Raw genomic sequence first — 13,194 nt, 5'->3', positions numbered from 1 at the left:
TGAGCGGTCTTGTTTCTCTAGGTCTTATGTACTTTATGTGTGTGGAATTTACATAATGGTATGTGGCTTTGTCTCCTTGAAAGCCGCAAGTCCGCTATTGTAGTTTCTAGGATACTTTCCTTTGGCCATACCCCAAATATATCCCCGATCCTCGTATTTTACCCTCACACCCCACCATCCTCTGTCCCCGCTGCCGCGTACCCACCACCCCGCACCCAGTGTGTACATCTGCGCTCACGCAGAGCTCTTCCCCTTGCCCTACGCATGCTCCGAAAGCCTGCCTTCCCCATCGCACGCGCCATCTCCTCTGACCTGGGAGCCCACCGGCCCTTTCCCACCTGGGCAGCCGCCCTCCCTTGTGGTCCATCTCTGCATGACATTCTGCTTCCTATTAGCACAGTCCCACAGCTACCAGCGCAGCTGGTCAGACACTCATCTGCAAACCCCAGTAGGCTGGAAATTTCAAAATCGCTATTTCTCTTCCTCTGCATCTCCACTGCCCTCTTCTAAGAAGTGAATTCATTTTCTTTTTCAAACACTTATTTTCCTGTCATTCCTGTTGGTACACTTCCCAGTGAGAACCGCAGAACAAAATCAGTGTGCGATAATCTCTCGCCTTTGTTGATTAAACAGAACCGATGTTTTTTGAGGAGTCCATGTGTTTTGGGGTCTGAACTGACACGCTGTGCTAGGGCGCATCATGTTTTGTAGCATCAATCAGTTTCTGTGTCGTAATCTGTTTGATAGAACGGATGCAGCAGAACACAGCGTGTCACATTGTGAGACATCATCTCCAGAATACATTTCAAAACAGTTTTCAGCTACCGCTCTTCCTTTCCTGTCCTATTTTAATAAGCAAAGTTATTTACTTTTCAGTAAAATTTGTAATTAACATTTTCCGTTGAATGATACCATGCTTTTTTAATAATAGTTGGGAACCACCGTGTGAGAAAATAACACAATACTACAAATCGTTGTAGGCTATGAATTACCATTATGTAGCTGACCCCTCTTTTTAATTGGTAATGAGTTGACAGCTCATCTCTACTGTCTGACAGAGGATGGAACTAGAGAAGGGAGAGGTGAAAGAAACCCAGCAGATCATGTACGCCATCTCTCTGCCAGTGCTGAGAACCAAAATGACTTGTCAGGGTTGGAAACATAAATGGCTGGGTTCGGGCAGCAACGTTCCCTGTGCTGAAAATATCCTTTGGGAGGCAAAGTGATTTGAAACAACACTTCGGGTTTCATCTGATATGACATTAGATTTTCTTATTACACAGGAGCTTGCAGAACTGACAGTTCTGCTCATTGAACTAGACCTGAAAATAAAGAAGAGCTTCTATTTCATCACCAGCTATGAAGAATTTATGGACAGAATTCTGCCATCAATTACACATCTAATACCACCAGTAGCTCCACAGAGGCCTGACGTAGAGCTGCCCTCTCCCTCTCGTGCTCCTCTTTAGTCCTCTAAGAGCGTGCCCCTGGTGAAGCTATGCTTCCATGGATTTTTCCATTGAATAGCTTTTTGAAATCCCCAAAATGATGAAGAGAGGCTCCACCTCCAGGGACAAGGATAAATGGGTGATTTTAGACAGTTTAGGTTGGAAATGGGGGGGGATTTAGTAGGTAATTCCTGTTCCTTCAGCAGTGCTACCTACAAGCTTTCTCTCTAACAGCCAGGCTTCCCTTCTGTCCTTTCCAGATCGTTGTGAAACCATCTCAAAAGCATTTTCTGTTATCTGGGAGATCTTGGGAGATGGGAAGAATATAAGCAAGACGAAAGATTTCCCCGCTGTCTGAAGACGTAAGGATGTGGTTCGAGAATAATGACTGAACAAATCCTACCCTTGTACAATTTATAGAATCCTCCTATGTGAGACAATTCGATACATAATACATGCATAACTCCTCTTGGCTGACACATCAGATACCATATTAGAGAACTACACCCATTTTTACAAGGAAATATCTTCCGGGTTATGAAATACGTTGATGGTGAGAAGTTTTGTGTTTTTATTTTTGTCTGAAAGAAGTATCAGGCTCACTCCTAGAATAAGTGACAATGCAATCCAAAGAACTGTTTTGATCAAACTATCCGCCGTGAGAAAGATAGGACAAAAAACCAGAGAAAGATTCTGGCTCTGTGACAGCTAGGCTTTCAAACCACAATTTAGTCAGGTTGACTTCAAATTGCTTGAATCAATTGTTAAAAGATTTATCAGAGATTTAGTAATTTAAAAAAAAAATAACGATCACTGTTAAAAGATTTAACAGCGATAAGGTGCAGTGAAAAAAGAAACCCCAAAGCCATCTTAGGTTTGAAAAGTCAGGCTTCACGACTCGTGTTTAGGTATATACTCGATGATCTCAAAGGTCCTTTTCAACCATGAAGATTCTATGATTCTATGATTCTATAAATGAATGACCTGTTTTTCAAAAGTACTGGCCAGTTGTGGCTTTCAGTGAAGTTAACAGAAATTCTGGAAGCCCAGAAGTTTTCAGATCAGGTAATTTCCTCAGGTACCTCATTGAGGCACAAGTACAATAAAGGCCAGGTCCCTGTTTTCTAAGCCAGGTGAATGATGCGCAGTGAAGCTCTGGGCAGATACCACAGGAATATACTGAAATGGAGTCCTGTTTTAAAGATACCGAGTAAGTTTTATACTTGGAAATGGGAATAACACATTTGTTACTGTCTTTTAATTCCACAGGCCGTGTAGCCCAATGGAAGTGTACCTTTTAGCAGAGTTAGCTCACTGTTAACATCAGTGCTGCCTGTAGACTTCAGTATCCTTACTGGAAAGGACAGGGCTATTTGGAAGAATGAACAGATGTCTCGTTCATTCTCTGTGGACATGAACTGGTTAAATTAATTGGTTAAATGGTTAAATCAAAAAGAATTTTTTTTTTTTTGTAAAATACCGGTAAGGAAAGGCTAATTTTGCTTAGACACTTAGAGACCTTTTCCTTGTTACATGTTCAATGGTAACACTGCACTGCCAAACTTCCACCATTTTTTTTCCCGAAACATTGCAGTCTTTTACTGGAAATAAAAATTAGATAATTTCTTGTTTACAAGACAGAAAAGAAACCCACTGGCCTTCAATTACGTGCTGTATATTGATGGTGCACAGCAGTAAAAAGTGTTATATGAAAAAGCAGTAGGGGATGATCAGGCCTGATAGCCCATGTGTCTCGCAGTGGGTTACCAATCATGCCATGAGGAGCTTTTTCTGAACGTCTTACTTCTCACGAAGCACTTCACTTGTCGTGTGCTACGGGTTACATTTGGTGTTCCATCAGTTTTCAGCCTGCTGGTAGTTCTGCCTTCTCCTAAAGCAGTAAAAACGTTCTCAGCCATCACAGGAGCAATGAATATGATGTCTCCTCATTGTAGCATTCATTTTACTGCGGTCTTTCTGGAACATGCAAGCTCCGACACCAAAGTTACACTTGGGCATTCAATGAATTTTTAAATAAAAAAACATAGCAGCTGTAGGTTACAGTGAAATGCCATCAGTCTGTCTCCGTGTTACGGGTTTTCAAGTGGCGTCTGTCATCCCGCTTTTCATTACTTCGCTTCAGAGAGGTGGAGTTGTGACTGTGGATGACATTCTCCTCTCACATCTGAAATTTAGGAGGCATTTAAATAACTTGCTTATTCAATGCTGAACATTTTTCTTCACTCCTCTTTATTTAGATGAAAGCAGTCTTTTTCACGCGGGCCTGGCTCTAAGTTTTACGCCCCTTTATTGGCTCCAAGCCTTTGTTTAAAATGAATATGTCGGCTACACTAAATATCTATAATACACTAAATCTACACTAAATATCTATAATATACTATAATACACTAAATCTAGTGGCAGAGATTGTAGGTTGTTTGGTTGGACTCGATGATCTCAAAGGTCCTTTCCAACCATGAAGATTCTATGATAAATATTACACGTACCTGCCACGCACAGTAACACTGCAAAGTGAGCGGTGCTTTTATGTTTCTTTGGTGCCCATCTTGCAACTCGTATGATACGTATTATGACTTATATGCCACTTTGGGGAATAATAACCACTGAGTTATTTTTATAACTATTTTAGAAACATCATGTATCAGAGAATCCCAGACTGGCAGGGGTTGGCAGGGACCTCTGGAGATCATCCCGTCCAACCCCCGGCCAGAGCAGGGTCACCCAGAGCAGGTGGCACAGGAACGTGTCCAGGCGGGGTTGGAATGTCTCCAGAGACGGAGACTCCCCCACCTCTCTGGGCAGCCTGTGCCAGGGCTCTGCCACCCTCACGGGAAAGAAGTTCCTCCTCACGTTGAGATGGAACTTCCCGTGTTCCAGTTTGTGCCCGTTGCCCCTTGTCCTGTCCCCGGGCACCACTGAGAAGAGCCTGGCCCCGTCCTCTTGCCACCCACCCTTCAGATATTGATGAGCATTGATGAGATCCCTCTCTGTCTGCTCTTCTCCGGGCGGAACAGCCTTTCCTGAGCAGAGAGGTGCTCCAGTCCCCCACGCATCTTTGTAGCCCCTGACCTGCTTTTTCTATTACCGGTCTGAAATTTGTAGGCCCTCGGTGATCTGTCTACCGCATTGACAGATGAGTGTTTGGTGTAGCCAATGGAGAACAAACCTCCACCATGGCGGTGTGATGGAAAGTGTAGGAAAAAGCGTCTAAGGCAAAACAGAGGAGAAAGAGTCATTCCAACAGTAGCTGATTTGCTTTAGGAAGTTCCTCCCTCGCCCCATCACTGCTTGTCCTTTGTCCTCCTCCTCTCCTCATGGACCCACCGTGTTTGTGCTGGTAGGAGATGGAGGAGGCTCACGGTAATTGGTTAATCAGCTATTTTCAATTCAATTCCTGGCTGTGCTTACCATGGAAAATTAACAGTCCTTGTGTATAAATATGACCCCTACTCCTGGATTAATTTGATTATGTGAGAATCTCAGTTTTCATTTAAAAATAATAACTTTCTGTGCTGCTCTGATAAAACAAGTTTGGATATGTAGTCTAAATATTCCCTAGTGGTTTAAAAATCAAAAGATAAACATGAAGAACGTATGAATCTCTTACTAATAAAAAAATAAATTTTCTCGAATCTCTACAATGATTGCTTGAGACTGAATATTTTGAGACCAGAAAATTTCTGATTTTCACTCAGTGCTGGATCAGATTCTGTGAAAGCCAGATCTTTTTAAGCGGCTTCACTTGGGTCCACAAATAGAGAACTGACGTTCATTAATGAATCTGTGGGTATCTTAACCTGGAGTTCCTCTTGAATATCTTGGGTTATGCAAAATGCCTTGTAGAGACTTTCTGCACTGCTGATTTCACTCTTGGTATAACTTCCGTTTCGTCTGTACTGTGAGAGAGGATTTTCCCTCTGAGTGAGTGGCTGCTCTGCGTTAGACCAGTGCTTTAATTTTGCATATTTAAGAAAGAAGCGCAAACTTCTGTCTCTAATAATAGCGAGTTTGATTCTGTTAAAGGTCTGATAAATGCTATACATTTTGTGGCAATGACTTTATTAGGAATCTAAGTTAATGGCAGTGAGTTTTTATTTAACTGAGCTTTAAATTTCCTCTGGGCTAACAGCAGAACAGTAAATCTGTTTAGAAACTAAGTCAGGCTGGTCTAAAAGGAAGTATTTTTTATAAAACTTTCTCATTTGAACATCTTTCGTTGTTAAATTTATCTGTTACAGGTGTGATACCATCGACATACATGAAACTGTGAAGATAAATGAAGTGTATACTAATAAATTAAAATGTGCCAGAGAACAGGTCCAGGCACTGGAACTTGATTGTCCACGCTGGTATATTGCTAGGATAGGATCTAACATGATTTCAGCTAAGCTAATTAACACTCTTTCAAATAGCTTCTAGATATGACTTGTTTATTTTAATAGTTTACTAGTACAGATATAGCCTAATCCATGTGTGGACACAACTTGAAGTCAGTGAACCTTTAGCAAAGGGCAGTTGTAGGACCATGTTGGAAGCTATTGAGCGACAGGCTGCAGAGGCTGAATAACGCCAAAGAAATATTGAGGACCTGCTTAGCAACTTTGGATTATCTTTCCATATATTATGCTGTTTCACAGGTACAGAGGATCTGTGAAGGATTATTTCTATAAAAATCCAGAGAGTCTAAGGAGGGAGGGCCAGGCACTGCACCTATTTAAAGCAGACTTTGCCTGAAGCTAAAGTTGAATGTCGAGACCTCCAGGATATGTGTTGCTTTCAGCACGTACTAGTTCTGTTCAGCAGGGAGCGAAGAATGCTGCAGATCTCTCTCAGGCTTAGCTTGAAAAATGGTAAGGAGAGTTCTTGGAGTTGAGGATGGAGCAGCCTTCAACAGTTTTGAGAGGAAGGTCCCCCGTTGTTTGCTTTGGTTCATGAAAATGCCGACAGCTTGAATAGCAATAAAACAGAAATAAAAATTTATTCCTTACCCATTGGCTTTTTGTTAAAACCCTGAGGATCAAGAAGATCAACGAGATAAAATAAAGACATTAATGTCCTCACAGTTCTACTTTGCCAAGTGCCTGGATGCTGTTGTAGTCCACTGAAGGATTAACCCTGTAAATGTTGACAACATTAGGGTGAAATGTGTTGTTTTCACCACTGGAAGCTGAGGTTAACTTCTCATAGCCAGTTCAGTGATCACTGATAATCTTTCCATGTCTCTCTAACAATAGGTTTTATCTTACTTATTGTAAGCCCTTGTCTCTGGACCGGTGGTGAGTTGGAATAGTCATTTATTCTTTCTATTGGCAAGTTGCAGGGAAAGCCCTTCTAATTTTTTCCTAATTCGATGGGGCTAAAGTATTTCTGGTTTTCTGGAGTTACTCAATCCAATTTGTAGGTGAGAATTAAAGCTTGTGTTTTCACAAGAACAACTGTTCAGTAAAAAGCCAGAAACTGCAATGTTCTTTGAATAGTGTACTTGTTGAGAGGCTGTTTATACTTATGTGTTGTTACTTTCTTCCTAAGTCCGCGCAAATTTATTTATTTTTTTTTTACTATTTTGTGCATCTAGACAAAGGGCAGAGTATACCAGAAAAATTGTAAAACAAAGTACGGATGTCAAGAAAATGAATTATTTTATCTAAGATCTTTGAAACAAAAGTATGATGGCATTGGGAGACAGCTTGAGGACCCTGAAAAGATTATTTTCATTCAAGCCCATCTCACCTCTAAAAGTTTAATTTTAATTTTAATATATTGAAAGCCTCACCATTTGAAATGATAACTACTTCGTACATCACATATGTCATTCACTCTTTAAATGAAGGCAGCTATCAGGACCAGGGCAGGCTCAGTTTATTTGATCTCGCATGATGTTTCATAATTTTTCTGACTGTTCGCTCATCTCAGATGGCTGTAGATCATGTCAGTAATACAAGCTATAGCTAACGAGGTTGCAACCTTGTACGGCACTGGTCATATTACTCCCACTCTGGAACCTCCCAACAATTTCCTTCCTAAAGCCCCTCTCGTGGCTTGTGTGGCACAGGGCATTCAATCTTCCTAAATGCAAACAATTGACTTTATGGCACCTCTTGCTCCGATTGCGGATAACCCTGATTTTCCCTTCTCATTGACTGCAGATAAATGTTTGATGCCAGCTGGGATTAGTACTCTGCTATGCCTCCCTGCTAATGAAAAATACTGCTTTCAGGGAATTTGCAAGGCAATCCCATGTTCTGAATTTGACCCGTTTTATTCCTCACCAGGTTCTGTATTACTGGAAGTCAAATAATGCACGTACAGAGAAAATCTCATGGCTTTCTGCCTGGGAAGTATTTGGTGAACAGAAAGCCGTATTTTGAGTTCAGGTGATTTTATTTCTTTTCACCATTGTTGACAGTGAGTCTTAGTAGATCAAGAAATGAGTGTGGGGATGCCAGTGAAAAGGATTGGGAATATTCTGTTGTGGATCTGTATATTTTATTGTATTTGGAGGTTGGAGAGCTCATTTCCAGGTTATGCATACCACCCTTCCAGGTTACATATACAACCCTGATTATTCAGTAGTGATAATAAGCCTGTATTATCACAAGGAGCAGAATTGTCTTTATGCTTAGAAGAGTACATTGGGATGAAAGAGAAGTACACTGGGATGTGAAGAATATACTATTAAGTTTGGAAACTGAGCATTTTCTAGCCCCTGGGAGCCATCTTGTCACGGAGGGAGTAAAGCCAGGCTTCCACTATTTTATTGCATAGAAGTCATCCCTGTGAGCACCAGCGACGCCGTAATATTGCACTGTCCTGTATGCTTTGTGTTCCTTGAGATTGAAAGTCTCAGTCTTGATTTGGCTTTTATGCAAATGCTTTGTACAGTTGTTCTGTCTTACGTCTTTCTGTATACTTGGGTAAGGATGTGAGAAGAGCTCCACAGGAGTCGGCACCGTGCGCCGGCAGCCCAGACCCCCCCGCAGCCTGGGCTGCATCCCCAGCAGCGTGGGCAGCAGGGCGAGGGGGGGATTCTGCCCCTCTGCTGCGCTCGGGGGAGACCCCCCTGCAGTGCTGCCTCCAGCGCTGGGGCCTCGGCACAGGAGAGACACGGAGCTGTTGGAGCGGGGCCAGAGGAGGCCCCGGAGATGCTGGGAGGGCTGGAGCCCCTCTGCTGGGAGGACAGGCTGAGAGAGCTGGGGGGGTTCAGCCTGGAGAAGAGAAGGCTCCGCGGAGACCTTCCAGCCCCTGCCAGTCCCTAAAGGGGCTCCAGGAAAGCTGGGGAGGGACTGGAGCAGGGAGGGGAGCCATGGGATGAGGGGGAAGGGTCTTAAACTAAAAGAGCGTGGATTTAGAGAGTATTAGGAAGAAATTCTTTGGTGTGAGGGTGGTGAGCCCCTGGCCCAGGTTGCCCAGAGAAGCTGTGGCTGCCCCATCCCTGGAGGGGTTGAAGGCCAGGTTGGCCGGGGCTTGGAGCAACCTGGGCTGGTGGGAGGTGTCCCTGCCCAGGGCAGGGGGTGGAACTGGGTGATGGTCTTTAATGCCCCTTCCAAACTAAACCGTTCTGTTATTCTATCAGTCTATAATATATAATTTAGTCTTAAGCTGCAGCTCATGATAGCTGTAGCTCATCTGTCTGCTTCCACAGACCAGATCTCCCAGAGCACAGCTGCTCCCTAGAGAAAATGATCTTTCACCCGAGAGTGGGTAGCCATAGTGGCTAGAAAAGGATTGTTTAACTCAAGGAAACCTCAAACATACCAGTTTTTCCGTTTCCATGAAAACAGTGGATGTGGTTTGTGTCATCCATCAAGTTTTCTAAGAAAAATGGAAGAAATTTGGCCATGATATAAGGAAGTGTCCTGTGTGAAAAACACCTCGATTGTGGAGACCTGGCAGGAGCTGGAGGGTGCTGGGGCTGCCGACTCCAAGTCACTGAGGACGATTGCACGATGGCTTTTTATTTTGTATTTTGTGCTCCTCTCCCCCTCTTGATTAAGCATTGGTTAATGGAAGAACAGTTACATTTGCTCTGTTACAGTGGTTTCCAATGGCAGCAGTCATTTAATTGGGTTAAAACAGTCCGGGGTGTGACTGCTGCAAAGGACGAACTCTGCATGGTCTGTCCTGAATGGATGTGGCATTATAATATGTTGGATAAATATTCATTTTAGTGAAGAGATTGCTGGTGGTATTGGGTGTAAATGTCCAGATTTTGGTAGCAGGAGGGTTGCAGGGGCGGCCTCTGTGAGGAGAGGCCAGGGCTGCCCTGAGCCGGACACAGCCGGTTCCAGCCGGCTCCAACGGCCCCACCATAGGACACAGCTGAGCCCCTCAGCGACGCTGGTGGTACCTCTCGCAAAATATATGTAAGAAAGGGCAAAACATGGCATGGCAGCGAGGAGTGAGGAAAAAAGCGTGAGAAACAGCCCTATGGGGCAGAGTCAGGGATGGAGTGATGCTGAGCCGCGGAAAAGGGGAGGTGGGGGGAAGGTTTTGTTTTAATTTGTCTTTGTTTCTCACTATCCAAACACATTTTAATTGGGAATAAATTAAACTAATTTTCCTCAAGTTGAGTCAGGACTGCTTGTGGTGGTGATTGGTAAGTGATCTCCCTGTGTCTTACCTTGACCCGTGAGGGCAATGGAGCTGGTGAGGGGTCGGGAGCACAAGTCTGGTGAGGAGCGGCTGAGGGAGCTGGGGGTGTTCAGCCTGGAGAAGAGGGGGCTGAGGGGAGACCTTCTGGCTCTCTACAGCTCCCTGAAAGGAGGGGGTAGCCAGGGGGGGTCGGGCTCTTCTCCCAAGGAACAGGCCATGGCACAAGAGGAAACGGCCTCAAGTTGTGCCAGGGGAGGTTTAGGATGGATATTGGGAACAATTTCCTCCTGGAAAGGGTTGTGAAGCATTGGAAGAGGCTGCCCAGGGCAGTGGTGGAGTCGCCATCCCTGGAGGTATTTAAAAGACAGGTAGACATGGCACTGTTGGGTTGACAGTTGGACTCGATGATCTTAAAGGTCTCTTCCACCCAAAATGATTCTATGAAAATATGAGGTTTTCCGTCTTGTTTTCTCCACCTGTCCTGTTGACGAGGGGGAATGAGAGGGTGGCTGGGTGGGCATCTGGCAGCCAGCCAAGGTCAAACCACCCCACTGGTGCAGAAAATACACACAGTTCGTGCTTGGTCATATAAAAAAGCTTGTTGTTGAGCGCCAGCATATCCTAGCAGCCAAAGAGAATTATGATTTCCTTGCTTTTTCTGCTTGCACGAGGAGGTTGCTTTCAAGAGTATTCCACCTTTACAGTGATAGACTGTATATTGCTCTGTATGTGTGAGTCACGTTAGTACCAGCTGACTTGTCTTTAAGCACTAAACTGAAATGTATCTCTGGTTCATCTCCTGGGACTTGTGGACAGTGGTTTTGAAAAACAGACTCAGAAAGTGTGAAGTTCCAGATACTAGTGAATTGTACGGGTCGGCTTTCAGAAATCAAACTTTAGGTTATGCTAGAACTGTAAGAAATAAACAGTTGGTTTTATGCAAAGCATTTATTCTATTACATTTTGGCTTTTTTTTCTCCTTCTAGATAAACACCACGTCAATGGAAACAGAATGGTAGAACCTTTCCCAGAGGGAACACAGATGGCTGTATTTGGTAAGACATCATTTTTAAAATAAAAGCTCTAAGCTGTATATTGTTACTGCATGCCAAATTTCTTAATTTCAGCCTGAATCCTTACAGTTTTAGAATGTGTGCTGCTATTGCCATTTTCTAATCACTACAGTCAGCTAAAGCCACTGGTCATTTTGGTAGATGTCCATGCCCCAAAAGAAGCACATGAGAAATACTTTTCTGCGTTATACAAACAGAAAATTTAAAGCCTTATTTTGTTCCATAAAAATTCCAAAATAGTAGCTTTTTATGTATGATAATTCCTGTAAGATCGTTCATTACTTTAAGCAAAATTCTGAAGATGATCCATGATTCTCCAGAGCTTAAGTCATTCAAGGAACTCAAACTGTTGGGATCTACTGCACTTGCAGCGTTGTTGGCATTTACATGTCCCAAACCACACCTGCTGGTTTGTACTTTACTTTGTGAACAGTCCCGTAGACTTCCTGCTGGGTGCCAGCAGAGCTGGAAAGGTGGCCAATGGTAAAAGAGAAGATGTTTAATTTCGTTGTATCTTATTTTCCCTGAAAATGTCATTCTTTGTAAAACTTGAAAAAAAGTGTTTCTCTGGGGAAATTAATTACTTCTGGAAGAAAGAAACATCCTAAAATAGATCAGAATCATCATTTTTTTTACCAAGATACGGACTTTACCCAAATGTGTGAATCATCAGAGCTGTCAGTTCTGAATGTGCTAATGTTAGTCCTTAAGGACAAGCTTATGGAATTTACTAGGGAAGAAAAAAGTGTATTTCTTTGACAATTATTTTTAAAACTTATTGTTAAAGAGAATGAAAAATTTCCTAACCCTGTTTTGAGCCATAAGGTTGGATTGTTTAGAAAGGATATAATTCTCTATTAAATTCTACAGGATGGTACAAAAGTGGCTTAGGCAATTTATTATATCCTATTAAATGTTTATCTATCTGGGATGTTGAAGTAAATATTAAATTACTACTCGATACACCTGCTATATCATCTAGCCTGATGGAGTTCTAAATCATAATAAGTGCAGGTCAGGTATATGAAGCAGTCATCACTGTTTTTGACCTGGGCCCGTTCTAATAACATATATATCTAAACTTTGGCAATCGCAAGGCAATGTGTGTAACAAGAAATACATAAAAATGGAGGATGTACCCTTGAAAGCAGTGATTCTGAGAATCAATGCTATATAAATGCCCAGTATGATGTAACAAACAGAATAAATGCAGCCTTCAGATAAGAAATCAGGGGTACGGTGAGTAGGCATTAGCGGGCAGTTTTACACCTGCACGCAGTGTTTCTGTGACAGATACTAAAATACATTCCACATTCTATTGAGCAATTAGGCAGAATTTATTAACAACAGCAACAAGAAAGTGAAGCACTGAAACAAACTATTGAAGCAACCAAGAGAATCTGCATATCATTGTGTCTTCAGATACAGACTGGGGCAATTAGTGGGGTGCCTAACCAGAGGTTTCAGATGGCTTGGGCTCACCGGGCTGCCAGTTGCCAAACCAAGGGGATGGAGGTCTCCTGCAGTCCTGCGGTGTGGGTATCTCAGCAGTCCATGGGCACCGGGAATGAACCTAGACACCTGTGTCAGACACCCATTCACCCCAGATGCTTCCTGAGGTTATGCGTCAATAGAAAACATATTATTGATCTCCACAAAGGCAAAAGTAGTAGACATTATCTTCCCTACATAATACAGTAGATGACATTAGATAATCTAATCATCCCTATGGATGTTACAAATTATGAATCTGTATTTTACAGGAGAAAGTAGCCTATGTCAATATGGCATTTTCTCAGTCACTGACCTTAGTGATGGTGATCTGATCTAATTTATAAAAAGAAAAGACATAGTGTAAATATTTCTAAAACCTGAGCAGTGTCTGAAAGTTCTTATGTAGTAACAGTTTACAATCTGTCTGGAATGAATTGTTGATCTTAATCTATTTTCAAACAGAGCTGTATTCATATCTGAAATATTTAGCAATCCTATGTGGAATGCGAAGAGCTAATTTAACCATGGGCACTGATTTATCACTCCCAAAAATATCTTTTCAATTG

General features: G+C 42.6%; 1 protein-coding gene across 1 annotated transcript in view; it reads left to right on the top strand.

Moving 5' to 3' along the window:
- MSRA (methionine sulfoxide reductase A) overlaps positions 1-13,194 on the top strand; it is a 315,542-nt gene that overhangs the window by 114,278 nt on the left and 188,070 nt on the right. The window contains exon 2 of the mRNA XM_074582116.1: positions 11,048-11,116. Within this exon, the coding sequence (XP_074438217.1) occupies positions 11,048-11,116 (69 nt within the window). The remainder of the gene's footprint in view (positions 1-11,047; positions 11,117-13,194) is intronic.

This window comes from Larus michahellis, chromosome 3, assembly GCF_964199755.1.
Source record: "Larus michahellis chromosome 3, bLarMic1.1, whole genome shotgun sequence".
Classification (NCBI taxonomy): domain Eukaryota; kingdom Metazoa; phylum Chordata; class Aves; order Charadriiformes; family Laridae; genus Larus; species Larus michahellis.
This window is presented reverse-complemented; position numbering and strand designations above follow the sequence as displayed.